Genomic DNA, 18486 nt, shown 5'->3' on the forward strand with positions numbered 1-18486 from the left:
GCTCTCGGAAGGGCTGGAGCAGGGGCGAATTGGCAGTAATTACTGGCCAGGCCCTCCCTGATTTGCTTTTCAAATCAGTCAGAGAATTAAAAAACAACAATAATAAAAAAAAAAAAAAGGGTTGGCTCAGCACCGGCAGGCTCGGTGGTAATGAACGCGGGGTGACTCAGCCACTGCCACTGCACAGGTACTCATTAGGCTCACTCCACCCGCCGAGCTGCGCCGGCCAACCTCAGTATGGCTCGGGTAGGGGGATGCCACGTACCCCCCCGCCGGCCTGCTGTGCTCCGGAGCAGCTCCCAAAATTCCCCACAGTGTTTTTGACACCGCTCTCCCTCAGCCCCTGACGCGCTAACTGAGCTGCTCACTCCTGAACTGAGTTGTGCCCGGTCTCAGCCGCGCCCCGGCACTCAGGCTCCGCCCTTGCTCATGGGCATGGGGCGTTTGGCCTGTCAGTTCCGGCACAGCGCATCAGCCAGAGGAGCCGGTGCTGGCTTTGGCCGTTTGAAGGCGAGCGTGGCAACGCGGCCTCGGCTCCGCAACAAGCCAGGGCTCAGCGCTCGGGGTCCCCACCCCGAACCTGCCCGGCAGCAGCGTTACGGGCTTTGCTGGCCAGGGCTTACGACACCCAGTGATGACAACTCCGGGACGTCGATGACAACACCAGGACAGCTTCTGTGCTTCCTTAGGAGGGTGAAAAGGGCGGCTGTCCCTGAGGAATGTGCCGCCGTCAGCAGGAGCAGCGGCTGATGCTGGGCTGGGGTAGCAAGAGCAGCAGGCGACTGTTTTGGGGCGATGGGCCCTACTTTGATGGCCTCCCCAGACCCCAGTGGGCTGCAAACCCTGGTGCCACCATCACATCTTGCCCTTGGACCCATGCAGGGGCGGGAGGGCGGGGGACAGGAGACCCCATCCCCAGCTCTGGGGGGGGTGGGGGTGTGTCCAGGGATCTTATGGGTTTACTGGGAGCCCCCTTTCGCTTAGGCGGGGGTCACACCTGGCCTTTTCGGGGTACAGCACCCAGGGATAACCCCAAGGGCCCCCCTCTTTCCCACCTCGGCACCACCCACACGGGGAGTGTTGGCGGGTGCACTGAGTTTGGCAGAGCTCAGCAGGGCGCTCCCAGCCCTCCGAGCCTGGATGAATCATAGGTTCCCCCCCGCCGGGAGCAGGCGGGGAGGGCGGTTCGCTCCCTGTGCAAGCCGATGCTTGCCCGCCATCCCCGTGCCAGGCACGGAGGGGCTTGGGGACGGCCCTGGGAGCCCCTCTGGCCCCAGGGGATGGAGGGGCCCCCAGGGACGGCCCCGAGCCCTCCAGCAGCCCCGCTCCCCCGGGCTCTGCCTCCCTTCCAAGCCCCCATCCCCCAGCATGACACTGCCTCACAACTTCAAAAATTGAAAAGGGGGGGGGTCATGGGGGGTGTTTGGGGAGTTGAGACAGGTTTGAAGCTGAAAACGGCAGCATTTGCCTCATCAAGTAGCCCGTTAATAGGGGAAGGTGTTGGATGGGAGCGGGGATGCACTGGGATGCTTGAAAGCAGCAAGTCGCCACAAAACCACCCCACATTTGGAGCAAAAATAGGGGATTCCTGAGGGGATCCGGCCACATTCAGGTTGACACCGGGTTAAATAAATTTGGTCTGGGGGGATGCCTAAAGCGGTCACTGACCCCCCAGCCTAGAGGCACCTGTATCGCTTCCTCCATGGGGTGACAGAGCCACGCCGCCAGGAAGACCCCAGCTGCCGGGTGCCCGCTGTCCTCCCCCACCCCCTGAGCACCACTGGGTGCCTGTCCCCAAAACCGGGTCCCCAGGGAAGCCTGCGGCTGCTGGTGCCATCAGCGCTTCAAGCAGGGAGCGGCCGGCGCAGCACCACGCAGCCTGGCCGCAGCGCACACGTGCCAAGAGCCGCGCTGGCTCAAGCTGAGGCTTGAGGAGAGGATTAAAAAAGCCTCTTGGCCAAAGGTGGCCAGGGGCAGGCAGCATCCACGCTGCCCCTTCCCACCCCACGCGTGGGGACCGGCGGCAGGGTGGGTGCCACCGGCTTCCCCCGGGGACCCGCGGTGGGGACAGCCACGCCGATGGGTGCGGGACCGGCCGGCACGTACCTTGTTGGGTGGCCCCGGAGGGCCGTTGCCCTGCAGCATCCTCCCGGGCAGGCGGGTGCACCCCTGGGTGCTACACAGGTGCTGGGCGCCCCAGCACGGGGTGGGTGATGCCGTCTGCAGCGGGGCCGGTGTGGGGGGCGTGGGGCCGTGGCGCGGGCCCGCCCCGGGAGCTTACCCAACCAGTCTCTTTGCCGTTGTTTTGCATGTGCGCTCAAAAACCCGCTTGCCCCGCAGCCAGGTTTGCGCTTTTGGGGCTTGTGGCGGCTCCACAAAAAGCCTCGGCACGGCCAAGGTGCCAGCGGGGTGCCCGGGTGCCCCATCCCAGGCAGCGGAGCTGCGTCTCAGCTGCCTTCGCGATGCTCCAAAAGATCACCATCGCTCCCCACCACCATGGCCGTGGTCCAATGTGTCCTTCCCACTGCATTCCCTTGACACCCCCCCCAGCATGGGGCACCCACGGGTGCAACAAGGAGGATTTTAGGGTTGCTGAAAGGAAAAGATGGAGGGGAGGTAGATCTGAGGCAGGCACAGTTTTTGGGATGCAGGGGGCTCCCCCAGGCCCCGGGGGTTCACAGGGAGCGTGTTTGCATGTGTGGGATGGAGCAGGAGCCCTTTGAAGCCAGATAAGCCAAGAAGGAGTGTTTGAAACGGGCCAAACCAGTTTGGGGGCCATCGATTCCACCAGCACTGCAGCCCGGGTTCCACACCGCACCCAGCGCTCGCTGGGGGCTGCCGAGGGGTGACCCCCCGGCAAAGCCCAGCGTAGGGCTGGAGGCTGCCCAGGACCCTCTACCCAGCCACTGATGTCACGCTTGGCCTGTTCTCAGCCCAGAGGTCCCCCCCTTGCCCTCCACCGACCCCTTGCTCAGCCCCATGGCCAGGGCAGCCCTATAGCGAGGCCACTCCAGGGCCAGCATTTGGGTCTGCCACCCCAAACAAGCCCCAACGCCTTCGCCAGCATCCCCCTGAGTGGGGGCCGAGCTGCCCAGCCAACGCCTCGCCCCAGCACCGGGGCTGCTCCTCTGAAAGCGGGGACCTGCCTGCACCCCACTGTCACTTGGGGCTCCAAACCCTGCCTGGGAGAGGCTCCCCATGGTCCCCACATGGCCCCCGTGACCACAGCTCAGCCACCACTGGAGAAACAAACCTCTCCGGTGTTTCGCTGCCGGCGCTGCCCCGAGCAAACACCATTGCTGGCCCCAAATTGTTCCCAAGGTTTTGCAAGCAAGACCCACCCAGCGGGGCTGGACCAGCGTCCCCAGTGGGGATGGTGCTGGTGGCACCAGTCCCTTCCAGCATCAGCGGCAGCTCTGGATTTGGCTGAGCCCGGCACCCACTCCGATGCCGGCGGCTTTGCAAGCTCGCCCAGCTGGGAAGCTGCTGGAAAAGTCGTGCCTAAGGAAAGGCAGCTTTAGGGATCCCGCCGCTGGCCCCAGGGGGCTGCGGGGCCACCCGTCCTTCCCGGGACTTCTCAGCCCACAGGCCAACTCCCAGCGCAGCGGCCAGAGCCCTCGCCCACAACAAAGTGCTTCCAAAGTGCTAGAAAAAACAGGCAGCATGGAGAGAAAAACGCGCTGCCTGCCCAAAGGCTGTGCCCTCCTGGCAAATCCTGGGGCCAGAAGTACCAAATTTGGGGTAAAAAGCCCCCGAAGCCCCAGATTGTGGCTGTTTTCTGATGAAAAGCAGGTTGCTGAGCTCACTGCCTCCATCCTCACCCCAAAACTCAGCAGATACGCAAACAGAGCCCAGGGGATGGAGATGGGGAATAAAACACTCGGGGTGGGGGGGGAACTCCAGGGCTATTTCAGCTCTCCCACAGCTGCTGGAAGCTCACGGTGGAGGGCAGCAAGGACGCGGTGGCTGCAGCCCAGGGGATTTGCAGGGACAGGGTGACCCAGCTGAGGAGCAGAAGGAGCTCGTGGCAGCCTGGCCCGCAGCAAAGCGGGTTTGCTGGAGCCCACGAGGCGCTGCGTGCAGCTGGGCACGTCCACGAGCGAGGGGAAAAGGCGAGCGAAGAGCCCGGGCGCACGCGGCCATCCTGCAAACAAGCGTGCGAGGGTGGGCAGGAGCGAGCGGAGCGGCGTGTGGCTCTCCCCACGGCTCACCAGCCCCCGGGGCGCAGCGGGGCGAGCCCCCCACACAGCGTGTGGGGTGCAGGCAGCTGCCCAGGTGGGGCCCAGGTGTGGGGCGGAGGCTCAGCAGCCTCCCTGCAAGTCCGGGCGTGCAGCCGGCATCAAAAACACGGCTGTTGCCTCCTCCTCCTCCTCCTCCTCCTCCTCCTCCTCCTCACTGCGTGAAACAGCAAAGGGGCCCCTTGCAACCCTCCTGCTGCCCGCTCCCACCGAAAAGCACCGATCCTTGCCCCGTACCCGTCCTGCTCAGTCCCACCAGGAGCGCAGGGAGCCCTGCCTCCTCCTCCTCCTCCTCCTCCTCCCAGCACCAGCCAGGCTCAGCCCAGTGCAAGCACAGGGCCAGGCTGCTCTCTCCTCCAGGGCTTGCCATCGGGCCAGGGTTTCCTGAGCCCTCCCGGGTGTTACAAGTGGCAGCAGTGATTGCGAGCGGGCAAAGCGTCCTCCCAGCCTGCACGGCCGCTGCCACGGCGAGGGGGCTTGGGAGGGGTGAGGGACAGAGAGGCCAACCTGGCTTTTCGTGCCCTCCACCCGCTGGGGACCACATCCCTGCCAAGGCACGAGGGTGATGGAGGGGAAGGAAATCCCAGCCAAGACATTGATTTTATTTTTTAAGAATAAAAAAAACCCCAAAACAGACAAAACTTCCTGAAAACAGCTTCCTACCTCATAATTTCACAGAAATTAGCTTGGAAACATTGTTTGCTCTCCCCCTGCCCCCATACCTGCTCTGGGCTCTGCCCTCTCCCATCCCAACCCAGCCCCTGGGCGCAGGCGATGCCAGCCCATCGTGCCAAGGGCCTTGGCCCCCTACCCTAGAGCCAGACCTCTTTTCCCCTCCACAGTGGCTCCGCAGGTCCCAGGGAAGGGAGCAGGAGGGTTTGGGCAGCTCCAGCGGGCTTGTACCACCTGCAGCCTCCTGTGGATACCAGCAGCCCCTGCAAAAAGCTCAGCTCTCCAGCCTGGCACAGGGACGCGGTGCTGGGCATTTTGGGGAGGGCGACCCAGCAAAGGGGCTGCAGAGCAAGCGCTGGCTGCGAGCTTGGGTACTGCTTTCCTGCCTCCAGCACCACCGGCCCGGCATAACCCCCAGGGACCCACTGGCTCCGGGGACCAGCTCGGAGGCTTTACCCCTCCCGGCAGCAGGACGCCCCTTGTCCCGGTGCTAATGAGTTAATAAATTCATTTCTGGCTAAGAAATTAGACCCTTAAGAAAGAAATCACCACCCGCTTCCGCCCTCCCCGCTCCCCCCCCCTCCCCAAAATAACCGCGGTTCGTTTACGGGTGCCCTCCGTGCCGGCACCACGGCGCGTCGGCGGAGGTCGGGGACAACCGGGCGCCAGCAGCGGCCGGCCTGCGGCGGGCGCAGGGGGGTCAGCGGCGGCGGGCCGGGCTCGGGGCGCTAGTCCTTGGGGGGCTTCTTGCTGCGGGCGTTCCACATGCCCCGCTTGGAGTGGTAGTAATGGTAAAAGTTCCTGAGACGCAAGCGCTCCACCTCCAGCCCACTCTGAAGGACCCTGCAGCCGAACGGAGGGACAGCCGCTCAGGGAGGGAGGGGACGGACGCGGGAGGCTCTGCCCCTTCGCCACCGCATCGCCCCCGCCTTTACCCAGCTCAGCGGAGGGGAGGGAAGGTTGCCCCCAAATATGCGTGGCCAGGCCTGCCTTGGGGGGTGTTATGGGGCTGCTGCAACCCCCAACCTCACCTGTCCAGGAGCTCCCAGTCCTCCCCACCCCAGCGGTCTCTGAACTCCTCCGTGTTCATCCCTCCCACGCGGTCAAAGTCCGACTTGTAGATGCCGAAGAGGCCGAAGCCGTTCACCTCCCAGTAGCCTGGAAGGGGGAGAGCAATGTGGCAAGGGGCATGGGGGGACCCCCAAATCCCCAGGCCATCACCTCTGCACTTTCCCTGCTACGTGGGAACGTCAGGAACATCCCATCCCAACCCTTCTTCCCACCCCGGGTCTGTCCCCATCACCACCACCTCCCATGGGGGTGCACTGGGGGACAGCCCACTTTTGGGGGACATCGCACCAGATTGCCTCACCCTCCCTTGGCCTTGAAGCCCGCCTTGCCAGAGCAAAACCCATCGTCCCTGCGCATCCGAGCCCGGCTGTAACCCACACCCAGCGCCACAGCTCTCCTCGGCAGGCAGGGGACGTTTTCCAGCCGGGAAGGTGTCACGGCAGAGGGGACCCCGCTTACCGTTGGGCTCCCGTGGGGAGCTGCCGCAGCTCAGCCTCATGACGATGGGTGCGTAGGCCAGCTTCCCCTCCACGCAGTGCTTCCGGATGCTGTCCAGGATGTTGGGGGGGAAATGGATGTGCAGGTCGCAGAGGAACACGATGCTGTGCCCATCCTACGGGAGGGGACAGACACAAGTGGGAGGATCAGGGTGAAACAGCTCTGGGAGAGAAGCCAAGGCGAGAGCTGGTTCCTCTCCCCCAGCTCACCTCGACCATGTCCACGCCAGCCTGCAGCCCGGCTGAGCGCTCGAAGTTCCCCGTGCGCCGCAGGTACTGGTAGCTGAGGGGAGAGGACAGGGGGTTAGTGCTGGTGACCGAAAGGGACACAGCCAAGAGGGTGACAGGGACCATCAGCGAGGAGAGGGGATCAGGTGCCTACGGCTGTTGTCAAGGGTCCACCCATGGAGGCTTATGCATTCCCGTCTCCTCCGTGTGGGAAACAAGTTTAAACCCCCAAAAAGGAGGAGGAGGAGAGTGGCGGTGAGGCAGAGACCTGTGCCAGGCTGGGGAAGGAACGGCTGGTGTGTGAGCACCACCAGGATGGCCTGTCCCACCACGAGGAGCCCCACAGACCCCCCCTTGGCAGCCTCAGGGGGAGCAGGGTGGGACCCAGAGCTTGTGCGGGGTGGCTTACCGGGGCAGTCGGGCATCCCGCAGGGCTTTCTCGACATCCATGTCGTCGCTGTCAAAGTCCACCAGGATGACGTTGAAGTTGGCATCCTTCGTAGCCCCGTACAGACGGGCCATGTCCGAGATGAACTGCTGGACCCAGCGGGCTTGGTTCTTCACTGCCAGACACAGCCACAAATGTCCCTCAGGCTCACCACGGAGGTCCCAAAAGCACCCCCTCCCCAAACAAACCAACAGCCCTTCTGATGAGAGGCCATAACATCATAAGAACCAACCTCATCCCCCTTGGGCCAGCCTGGAGGATGCAACCAAGGAGCAAAGGGGTTGCCTTCCTCCCACCAGAGGATGCTGAGGGCAGAGGGAGCAGCAGAGACCCTGGAGAGATGCATCCTGCTGCCACCTACCAGGTACCACGAAGTGCACCATGACGTCCTGCTTCCAGCTGAGCCGCAGGGGCCGGCACAGGATGGGTCTTCCATAAAGGATACTCCAGGTGCTTGGCTGGGGCTCGGTGGCTCCCAGGACTGGCCCCTCAGGGTTGGCCTCAGCGCTGTCGTCCTGCTTGCCCTGGTGCAAGAGGACGTAGACATACTCGGAGAGCCGCACCGTCCGCTGGCCCCGCTCCGCCAGCTCCAGCTCCAGCAGGTAGCGGTTCCCCCGGGCCGTGTCCCGACGCTTCTCCACGTTGACGATTCTCAGGAGGGTGTAGATGCTACAGGGAAAGGAGAAGCCTTTGAAAGCACCATCACTGTGGGCCCTGCTCCCCACAGCTCCCTTGATCAAGGGATTGGCCTGACCCCACCATCCAGCTCACCCAGCCCCAAGGAGCTAAGCGGGGCGAAGACACGTCCCCCCCCACCTCCTGCCCGTGCCCCGCTTCCTCCCTACCCTCCATTCTTCTCATTGAGCTTCTCCATGTACTGCGCTACCACGTCAACGACCTCGCTCTCGCTCAGCTGCAGGTTGCCAGAGACGTTGCAGCGCAGGTCGTTCCAGTCGGAGCGCAGGAGCTCGAAGTCCACCGAGCTGACGCTGAACGTCCTCTGCCAGTTGATGGAGTCCTCCAGCCAGCTCTGCTGCAGCTCCCCTGCCTCGTAGCTGTAGTCTGACACCTCTTCTTCCTCCTCCTCCTCTTCCTCCGGGCCTTTTCCCTCCTCCTGCTGGGACGCCGTGGTTTCTGACATCTTCAGAAAGGATGTCACCCGCGTCCCCTCCAAGCGGGTCACCTCGGAGGAGTTGTAATCCGTGGTGGCCGCCGTCCTGCCCGGGGCGGGGGTCGTGTCCTCATGGGTCTCCCTACTGAAGAGCCCTTCAGTTCCCAGGGCTAGGAGGCTGGGCAGCGCCCGCCACTCGCTCCCCAGCTTGGATGGACGTTCCCACCTCCTGCTACCCGCCCGCACGCTCTTCCGCCTGGCAGCATCCCTCTCCTTGGAGATGTTGCTCAGGAGCCAGGAAGTCCGGCGGCCAGGAACAGCACGGAGCTTGCTGGAGGCGATGGGATGCTTCTGAGGGGTCCTGGAGCGAAAATGGACTTTCTTCAGAGGTTTCGGGTAAAGGAACATGCCAGGGAAGACCGGCTCCTGGGCCGCAGCTTTGCGCTTCCCTGGCTGCAGCCTGGTCACGTAGACCTTCTCCTGGGCTTTCCGGGGCTTTCTGTCCTCCCTGGGCGCTGCAGCCTTGCTGGGACCCGGCGTTTTGGCTTTCCCACCAAAGATGGGAACAGAGGGGTGGGGTTGGAGGCTCAGAGCCCTGGCATGCTTCGAAGACGCCAGCAGCCCCAGTTCATCCTCCTCACCCTCACTGGGATCCTGGGGTAACCAACTGAGCATCCGCCCACGGACCTTCTCCGGCACAGGGCCCACGTCCTCCTCACCACGGAGGTCCTCGGGGACGGCCGCCGGGCTGGCGCTGGCCTGATGGGACGTGCTCCATCTTCCCGGCTGCCCAAGGGTGCTTGCCTCGTCCCGGGCCTGACTCTGCTTGCGGCGAAAGCTGTAATAGTCCAGGACGTCTCCATAATCCCTGGTGACCGGCGGGGTCTCTTTCCCTTTGGCTCTGGGTACCAGCCCAAAGCCCTTCTTGGCTTCAGGGGGTGGGTCTGTGGGCTCAGGGCTGTCCACTCCCTCCTCCTCCTCCTCCTCCTCCTCGAGGAAATCTAGGGAGTAAAGGCAGAAGTAAATACCCAAAGGGTCCTGGCCCCTCGGCACACCCCCCTGCAGCGTGCTGGCCCAAGACAAGGAGGCACAGCTTGTCTCCAGCAAGAGGTTGAGCTGCAAATGGCCGCTGGGCAAAGGAGACAGAGCTTGCAGGCACTAACCGCTGCCCACCAGGGCTGGCAGCTCCAGGCTCTGCCCGTTAACCCCTCCAAACCTTGGCCATGTCTTGGCACCACTCTTATTCATCTGGGAGTAAACCTAGCCTGCCAGGGCTTTGCCAGGCTGCAAACCGAGAGCAAGGCAGGGTCTGAACATCCCGGCTCCCGCGGGTCCCTGTGAGCATCCCCAGACCCCACGGACATCCCCAGACTCCACACCAGGTCCAGTTGCATCCTGCCCACGAACCAGGCCAACCCAGGAGACGTGGGTACACGGCTTCAAGAAGCAGGGACGGTGAATCCCAACCCCAGCATCCTGCTTCCCGTATCCCGCAGCACTTTGTGGCTGAGCCGAGAGGGGTGAATGACCACGGAGCGCACAGGGCTGCCCAGAGGCCAAGCTGCTCCATGCAGCACTGCCCTCCTCGAGGCGCTCAGCGTATCACTGGAGGCATCCCGATGAGCCGCATCTCCAAGCGGATGGGCTGGAGGGCGAGTATGCCGGGTGCTCAGCCCCATGCCAAGCTGCTGAGAGATGCCTGAAAAGCTGCCAGTGGCGAGTGGTGACTCACTGTCTGGGTTGAGGAAGAGAAATGCTCGCTGGCGTGGATCATCCTCCTCTTCATCCATCTTCATGTACTTATAAAAACCAAACCTGGGAGACAGAGAGGAAAGATGAGGTCCCGGAGATAAGGGAGGGGCAACCGCGCGTAGGGACGTGCTCGCACACACGCGAGCCCGCGTGCCCGTGGGGAGCAACATCCCCAGCTGCAGCGCAGGCACCGGGCACAGCCTGGCTCCAAAGGGAGCTGGGATTCCCAAAATCCAGGAGCGCTGCCAGGCCTCACTCTGCTACGTGCCCGAAAGATGGGAAAAGAGCCAGCCTGGAGGTGGCCCTCCCACAGGGGAGGGAGCTTGGGGACACACAGCTGAGGATGCCTCATCTCAGCGCCATTCCTCCAGCGCTTTGAGCACTCGGTTGACATCAGCCCCTTCCTCCCCCTCCATGTACGACCCCCAGATACCGTCCCCCCAACGCTTACTTCTCCAGGTAGAGGGGGGACTCCCTGTAGAAGCACTTGTTCTCCGTCTCCATGTGAGTGAGGCGCGTGAAGTCATTGGGGTACACGAACGAGAGGTAGACCTGGGGAGGTGACCACACCGCCGTCACCCGGGCACAGAGCGGGCTCGCTCCAAGCAAGTGAGGGCCAGCAGGGCCAGGAGCTCTGCGCCCAAGGCCACCGGCACAGCCCCTCAACAGTGAGGTGACCCCCAGCATCTCAAACACCCCGCAGGGTGTTTAACCCAAACCCTTTTGGGTCAAGATGGAGAAGCTCAGCCTGATGCTCCAGCAAGGGACATTTTCTCCTGGATTTTAACCAGGTGGAAGCACCCCTGCCCTGGGGTGGGGGCAAAGTGCTCTGCTTCACCACGTCTCCCGTGGGAGCGTGACCCCATCCCCGTCGTGGGGAGACACTTACAAATTGCAGGCCCTGGTAGCGGGCGATGGGGAAGTCCTTTACCACGTAGGTGGGGCTGTAGGCACAGGGCACCAGCACGTTCTCCACTCGGGAGGCCTCAATCGCAGGGGCTGAGGAGAAGCAGCCACGGCTCAGCCCCAAGCCATGCCCTACCACCCCCGTGGCCCAACCCACCTTATAGTCTGTAGCCCAAGCCACCCCAGCTTGCCCCCCTGGAGACCCCAGCAGAGATGCCCTCCACCCAAGAGATGGGAAGAAGGTAGGAGGGGTGCTCTGGGTGCCTGTGGCAGCCAGGTCCTGCCTTTTTCCTCCCCCAAAACCCCAGAGAGATGCGTGACGCTCTGGCCCCAGCTATTTACTGAGGAAGAAGGTGTCCCTGGGGTCAGACTTCAGCATGTCAGCCCCGTGCTCATCTTGCTGTGCCTCCCAGAGGTAGCTCCCGCTGTGGCTGGCCAAGGTCTGCGGGATGTGCTCCACGTGGTTCATCTTCAGGGACGATTCATCTGAAGAAGGCAAGGAGAGGGGCTGAGCCCCACGGGCATATGCACATGGAGCACTGTACCAGGAGCATCCTCCAAGGTGGCACTTCCCCAACCTCTCCATCCCTCCCACCAAGAGGGCTCATAGGATTATGGATTCCACCTGTTCCCAAGGGGAAAACAGGGAGCCGATGTGTTTGCACGAGGGCAAACCCAGCTCCTCAAGCCCTCTCACACACTCACAGACCCTGTGACTAATCAGCCTAACGATTATTGCCATCAACTGATGAGCACCGAGAGGACAAGCGTAGCGATCTCAGCCAGGCAGCCCGGCTCCGGTTACAGCACACCTCACCACGCTCAAAGACAAGGGGTGGGAACGCTCCGGGGCTTTAACTCCCAAGGACAAAGGGATTAAACCATGACTGTTCCTCCCCATACAGGTGCAGGTAAATGCAACATGAGCTGGTTTTTCCTCCTATTCAGGGATGAGGGTGGCATGTTGTCCTTGGCTATCAACCAGCCCCCAGACCTCCCCACGGGGGGTCACCTTGCTCCGGTCACCTTGGCCATGCTCAGAGCTGCCTGCCCCGAGCACCCAAGGATGCTCCCTTTTCCAGGCAGCCCTGCCTGCTGCAGAGCTGCGGGGAGGCAGGCAGGTCCTGAAGCAAACAGGACCCCTTTTTTCCAAGCCCCAAACGCTTCCATGCAGCTGGCTGAGGCTGGGCTGCAACCCCTGGAAAAGCCTGGAGAAAGGGAAGGAAGGAGGATGCTCTGCATGCTGCTGGCATCCCCCATGCCACGGGGATGTGGCCCCCATGGGTGATGTGGCTTCGCCCTGGGATGCTGCTGGGGTCTGAGGGAGCCGGGAAGCAGAAAGAGCTGGCACTGACGGATAGCGCTTGGGGAGAGGGGAATTTATGTGCGCTTTATCCATCTCATGGGCACCTGCATCAATACCAGCAATACCCCTCCATCCCTCTTCTCCCCATTGATCCCCGCCTGTTGCCTGTCCCCTCCTGCCTTATTGACACCTTCCAGCGCATGTTTCATGACCAGTCCTCCAGCGTATTGAGCACTGGGGCAGGGCCTATCTATCAAGTCCTTTCTTGCTGCCAGGGAAGGGGCAGGAAGCAGAAGATCTATAGATTTAATTAAACCTTGCGCCATCCATCCCTGCTTACACGACAGCTCCTCATAACTCACGGCCAGGCCAAGGAGCCAGCCCTCCATGGTCTCATTAGCAGAAGCAAGGCTGCAGCACCAGGAGAGCTGTGTTTCCGTGGCATGTCACCTCCTCATCCCATTTTTTTTGGGGGGCTGGGGGTGTCACAGCACACTCCCAGCATCACCCCTACCCATCGCAGCCCCCCGCCGCTTTCCTTACACCCAGGAATAGCTCTGGGAGGGTTGAGAGGCTGAGATCTATCCCCAGGATCTGACTTCCCAGGATCTGGTTTCCTTCCCAGGCTCTGGAGCTGGCTCTCCCCAGGTGCACCAGCACGTACAGCCCCCTCGAGACCTTCTTGCTGTGGCTGCAGGCAGACACGCGTGGCCCTTACCTGTGTACAGAGAGATGTAGGAGGAGTCGATCACTTCGAACTTCAAGCTGGGGAGGAAAACTCGCCACTAGGAAAAAATAAAAATCAAAGGAGGTGGAGAATGAGTGGGAGGTGGCAGGGGTTGAGGATGCAGCTGCCCAACCCCAGGCACCCTACGATGGGTCTTCCCCCAGTCCTCAGCTCCCTGAAACTTGCCTGTGCCGATCCCAGCCCTGACCCTGCAGGAGAGGAAGGCAGCAGGGGACTGATCCTGCCCCAGCACAGACCCAGCCCCATCTCCTGCCTTTCCCCCGGTGATTTGGGACTAGCAGGCATCCCCTGCATGGTCAGAGAGGGGAAGGGGCCCGGAGGTGGAACACAGGCTCATGCTGCTTCCCTCTCAGGATGGCCACGCGTGCCCCTCTGGGCCAGGCAGGCCAGGTCCAGCCCCACAGCAGCATCAGTAAGATCATGGGACACAACTCAGCCACGCGTCCTGCCTCACAGGGGAGGGACGGTGCCGGCGCATGGGGCAGCTTCTCTGCACACCCCCTTCAACCTCGGAGAATGGAGCAGGGAGGCCACGGCACCCATCAAGGATCTAAGCCAAAGCCAACACGTACAACACCTCCTCTCCTTCCCACGCCTTGCTCCAGTGCTGCATGAACACACATTGACAGCAGACGAGTTCTCGTTGACTTAAGAGGGTCTTCATAGCTGCCTGCTCTGATTTAACTACGTGCATTTTAAAAGCATGTCTGGAGCCTTTGTCCGGGCAAGCCCTTAAATACCCCGAGGGAGAGATGCATTAGGGTCCCGCTTTTTTGTTGTTGCTGTTGTTGTTTCTTTCTGAACATCTGAAAGGCTTCCCTCCCTCCCTCCAAAAAAAAATGTCTCCCCATCTATTTGTTTTTCACAACAGAAATGCAGATCTTATCAGGATGGGCCAAGATGGCCTGGGAGGGCGAGGTTGAACGGTGGGGAGGAGAGAGGCAGCAAGGAAGGGGTGTTGTCAGCCTCTCAGATGCTTTGCTGGCACAAGTTTGACTCCAGTGATTAATGACTGCTTGGGAGAAAGGAAGCCTTTGCTAACGAGCCAACATCTTCCCCTCCCAAAGAGCCTGAGCTCCCGACACACGCTCCAGGCTTTGCCAGCGTTGTTCAGCCAAGGCAGACAAGTTCAGATTTGAAACTCATTATATCTCTAAGGGGGAAAAGAAAAAAGGGACCCACGCCACCACCTCGGCCGTCTCTCCCACCACCGACCCTGGTACTGCAAGCCAGCAGGGTGGGCTGCCACTCGCAGGGGGTGTCCTGCGACCTGCCTGCTCTGACCTTACACAGCCTGGGCTCTGCTTGCCCATGGCAGCAGGATCCTCAGAGAAGCAGCCCACGAGGGACCTTTCTCCCCCTGCCAGCCCGTCTGCAGAAGGCCAAGGAGAAAGGGGAAGGGATGGGACTGGCCACAGGGAACCCGGCATCCCAGCGCCACAGGCGTCCGGAGCAGAGGGGCTGCTCCATTAGCATCCATTACGGGAGCACATCGGCCAGGCAGGAGCACAGGTGAGGGTCTTTAGGGTCATCTCAGGGTCTTTAGCTCCCAAAAGGCCAGCAGCACGAAAGGATCGGATGAGCACAGAGAAAAGCAGCCCGTGCCAGGTGTCGTGCACAGGAGCAGCCCAGGGAGATGGGGAGGTGAGCCCCAGCCCCGTCGGAGCGACGCTGACTCGTCCCCTCTGCAGACTGAGCTGCTGGCGGCCATGGGAGGGGGAAAATCATGGGTTTGCTCCAGGATGAAGTCTTTTAAGGGACATTGGGAAAAGCCCTGGTGCCAGCTCTTGACAGGACAAGCCTTGAAAGGAGCACAGGGTGGGGGCATTTACTCACGCCAACTTCCACGTGGTCTGAGCCTCGGTCATCTTGTTTGTGGAGCAGCTCGAAGTAGTAGCGTCTGGAGGACATGAGGCTGCGCAAGTGGGGAAGAAGCCAGTTAGGAATCGTTGCTGAGCTGACTGCTACCACTGCCAGGGCAATGGGAGCTCCCCTGCTAGAGAGACCATCTCAGGAAAGCTCCCAGTCTTGCTCACATGTGGCTAAACCTTCCTGGGGCAAGGAAAGAGGCAGCGTGATGTGGGTATCTGCTCCCCCATCCCACTGCTGAGAAGCTCCACGAGATCGGGGCGACCCCCCAAACCCCACCTCATCATCTGCAGAGGTGGCTGCAGCCCCCAGCACCTTCAAGCCGTGGGCCTGGGGGCATGGTTGGTTGAGCTCCTGTCCAGCCCAGGCCCCACGTGCCTTTTGGGAAGAGACCACGGCCGGGGTCTCCTCCTGGGGAGGAGCTGGTCAGAGTCAGCGTGGAGCCAGCAGCTCCGTGCACCAGGGGTGGACGGTGGGAGCAAGGACAAACTTACCGTAGAGGCTTGGAGACTTGTGAGCTGAATTTGGTGAACTCTCCCGGCGCCGTCCACTCGGTGCCCAGCTGGGGGAAGGAAGAAGGAGCATGTGAGAGCCACCACGGGCCAAGCAGGCACGAGGCCCAGACCCCACCAGGCAGCAAGAACCTCTCCTTCCCCTCCATCGGGCACTATGGATGCTGCAGAGAAAGGCTTTTTGGGCAGGATGATATCCCGGGAGCTCCACCCCAGGGCCTGCTTGTCCCCAGCTGGTGGCACTCCTGCCGCAGGAACATGTCACCAGCCAGCTACATCAAGATCCCAAAAGGGCATGGGTGAAATGACGGACCATGCGATTCCCAGAGCTGACACCAAGAAAATCCAGGAGCAAATATTAAATCTCCTATTCTGGGACATAAGCTGCTCTTTGGTAGCTACAGTTAGGATGAGACCATGGGTCCTTCAGAAGCCAAACCAGGCCTGTCCAGGGGCAGAGATGGGACCAGGCTGAAATAACCCAGCATTTCCCAAGGGGGCAAAGAAGCAGGAGAGCTGCCTGTGGCAAAGACGCAGGGACCCTGCACGCTCCCTTTAAGAGCTGCTGCACCAGAGGGACTTGTAGAAGGGAGAATCTGTGGTGGCTAAAGAGTGCCCATGGGTTTGAAACATCATTAACTGAGCGCTAGGCATCCCCAAAAGGCACTCAGGACGGTTATTAGCCTGCTGGGAGCAAGGAGCGAGGCATCCCGAGGGTGGAGATGCTCTCGAAGGGAGCTCAAGCATCCCTGGCTCAGGGAAGGGAATGACAGCACATACCTTGCCCACGAACGCAGCCAGCCGGGAGTTGGACGGACTCTCATCAGAGCTGAGCCAGAACTCCGAATTGTCATCCGATGCCACAGAGAACTGGAAATCCCCTGCAGAGAGCAAAGGTCACCACAGAGGGATACAGCAGCCCTGGTGGCATGGGCTCAGCCCCAGTATGTCGCTGTGAGATGGGGGAACAGGGATGGACGGACAGAGGTGACGGGGCCACCCTGGACCCCACATCGTGGCTCTGTCCTGGATGGGACTGGGGGTTCGCCTGCCTTCAAAACAACCAGGGAAGAGGGTCTTTGCTCCAGAAAAACCTTCCTGCCTGGGAGCCAGGGGACTGGGGACTGTCTCCAAGAGCCTTTCTGTCCTCACGTGGCCCAGGAAGTGGGGACGAGGCAGCTTCTGCAACTGCAGGGGAAGAAGAGGCCAAGCTCCATCACTCACCATCCTTGAAGGGGTGGATGTAGCCAAAAATCCTCAGCCCGTAGTTCTTCCACTTGGGCGACACAGCCAGCTTCTTCACGGTGGTGCGGGTCTGCGGAGGAGAGACAGGGACATGAAAGCATGAACAGCTTGTGCCCAGGCTCGTGCCCTGCACCAGCGTCACCTGCCCACCCCCTCCTTGTTATCCTGGGGTCTCATGCCCCTGGCACCAGAGGGGATGCGGAGGTCCCATCAACACCCACCTCTCCCTCCATCCCTGCTCTGCTGGGAATTTCCTGCCCCAAACCAAAGCTGAACGCCTGCAAGCAAAGGTCTTGAGGACCAAGCCCACAGCTGGTGGAGATCCAGCAGCACCCAGAGAGGGACAAGTGGACCCTCCCTCCGACCCACAGCCATCGGGCCTGGGACTCACGTGAGGAAAGAGCGGAAAGTGGAGGTTCTTCCTCAGGTGCCTCACGGCCCCGCCACACCAGTCCTCGAAGACGTGCAAGTTTGCCTTCCCTTTGTACTGGGGGATGAGAGAGGGAGGTGAGCAGGGTGTCCTCACATCCCCCTCGCCTCCCAAGGACAGCGGTAGGGCAGGCTGAGATGTGGCCGTCAAGCCCTAGGGACGTCACTCGCCCAGCCTCAGCCCTTCGGCGGTGACACCAAGGGCTGAGCTCCCGTCCCCGTGCCAGCCCCAGGGTCACGACACCAACCCCCAGGAGATAACCCTGCTCCTGCTCCTTTGGCTCCCGAGCACACCCGGACAAGGGACGTTGTCTGGATACGGCACCAAAGGCCCGACCCCACCCTTCACCCACCCCCAGCATCCCTCCCACCAGCGCACAGCCAGCACAAAGAGACGGGCACAGCGTGGACCCGTCTGGAGAAGACACGCAGCAAGATGTCCCCTCGCACACCCACACATGGGGGCTCAGCCTGGCAAGAGAGCCGTCGCACACCCACGGCACGCGCCCGCCGGCTCCTCGCACGCAGGCAAGGAGCTCATCCTCACGGATGCCACGTTGACTGCGGGACCGGGCAGAGCCCCCGGGCCCGGGTGGGTGACGGAGAGCAGGGAGGAGGGTGGCTGGAGATGGCCTCGGAGCCTGGCGTGCTGGGGAGACGTGGGCTGCGGGCTCCCCAGTGAGGGGCTGGGTGGACCCCCTTCCTGGGACCTCCTCCTCCGCCGCCACCAGCCCCTTTGCTGCTCCCTACCCGCTCACCTGCTCGTTCCAGGGCAAAGCCTGCTTGGTCAGGTTGAGTCTGGAGCGCGGCGTGGCTCGGTCAGACCATTGGCCTCTGGAAAACCAGCCGTCCAAGTCCTGCCCGTCATTCTGCCAAGGAAGGAGGAGGAAGAGGTGAGAGACTGGGGGGATCGGGGCCAGCCCAGCCATGCTTGCAGGAGGTCTCCCTAGATCTAAACATCTCATTTTGGACATCAAGCATTGCCAAACCAAGGCAAAAGCTTTCAAGGCTAACGACAAAGGAAAGCAGGGGCAGGAGGTGGCAGAAAAATATTGGCAAGGCGTCCTGGGGAGCAGAGTTTCAAAGTGTTCCAGCTAACCTCGTTTCCCTTCCTTTGCCAAGGAGAGAAACTTCGCCCAAACAGTGAGTTTTCTGTTCATCCAAAATATTTGCTTGGTCTGATGGGCTACTGGAAACGGAGTATTTTGGGCTCCACCTCCAAAAGAGCAGAAGCAATCTCTACGTCCATTCACAGGCAGAGGAAGCGGGATGCTTCTCCACTCCCCCTCTTCCTTAAAAGGGGATTAGCTTAATCTGATCACTTGTGTCTCGTAATTTAGAGGGATTAGGTGAGCATTCACCTGGCCCCGGCTTGCCAAAGAGGTGACGGGTGGCAAGGAAGAGCCGGGCTCTTCTGGAGCCCACCCAGAGCATCCTCCTCTCCCACCAAGCCG

The 18486-nt window shown here is 61.7% G+C and overlaps 1 protein-coding gene across 1 annotated transcript in view; it reads right to left on the bottom strand.

Moving 5' to 3' along the window:
* Window positions 1-4819: 4819 nt before the first annotated feature.
* The window catches only part of B4GALNT4 (beta-1,4-N-acetyl-galactosaminyltransferase 4), a 30686-nt gene continuing 17019 nt past the window's right edge, over window positions 4820-18486 (bottom strand). Inside the window, exons 3-20 of the mRNA XM_075095317.1 lie at window positions 17791-17901; window positions 16995-17090; window positions 16583-16673; window positions 16139-16239; window positions 15341-15408; window positions 14814-14892; window positions 12948-13014; window positions 11266-11409; window positions 10907-11016; window positions 10469-10569; window positions 9998-10080; window positions 8000-9266; window positions 7516-7823; window positions 7116-7269; window positions 6689-6761; window positions 6441-6594; window positions 5942-6068; window positions 4820-5753 (exon numbers count right to left, since the gene is read on the bottom strand). Of these exons, the coding sequence (XP_074951418.1) occupies window positions 5639-5753; window positions 5942-6068; window positions 6441-6594; window positions 6689-6761; window positions 7116-7269; window positions 7516-7823; window positions 8000-9266; window positions 9998-10080; window positions 10469-10569; window positions 10907-11016; window positions 11266-11409; window positions 12948-13014; window positions 14814-14892; window positions 15341-15408; window positions 16139-16239; window positions 16583-16673; window positions 16995-17090; window positions 17791-17901 (3249 nt within the window). The 3' untranslated portion in view covers window positions 4820-5638. The remainder of the gene's footprint in view (window positions 5754-5941; window positions 6069-6440; window positions 6595-6688; window positions 6762-7115; window positions 7270-7515; window positions 7824-7999; window positions 9267-9997; window positions 10081-10468; window positions 10570-10906; window positions 11017-11265; window positions 11410-12947; window positions 13015-14813; window positions 14893-15340; window positions 15409-16138; window positions 16240-16582; window positions 16674-16994; window positions 17091-17790; window positions 17902-18486) is intronic.

This window comes from Phalacrocorax aristotelis, chromosome 5 (genome assembly GCF_949628215.1).
Source record: "Phalacrocorax aristotelis chromosome 5, bGulAri2.1, whole genome shotgun sequence".
Lineage (NCBI taxonomy): Eukaryota > Metazoa > Chordata > Aves > Suliformes > Phalacrocoracidae > Phalacrocorax > Phalacrocorax aristotelis.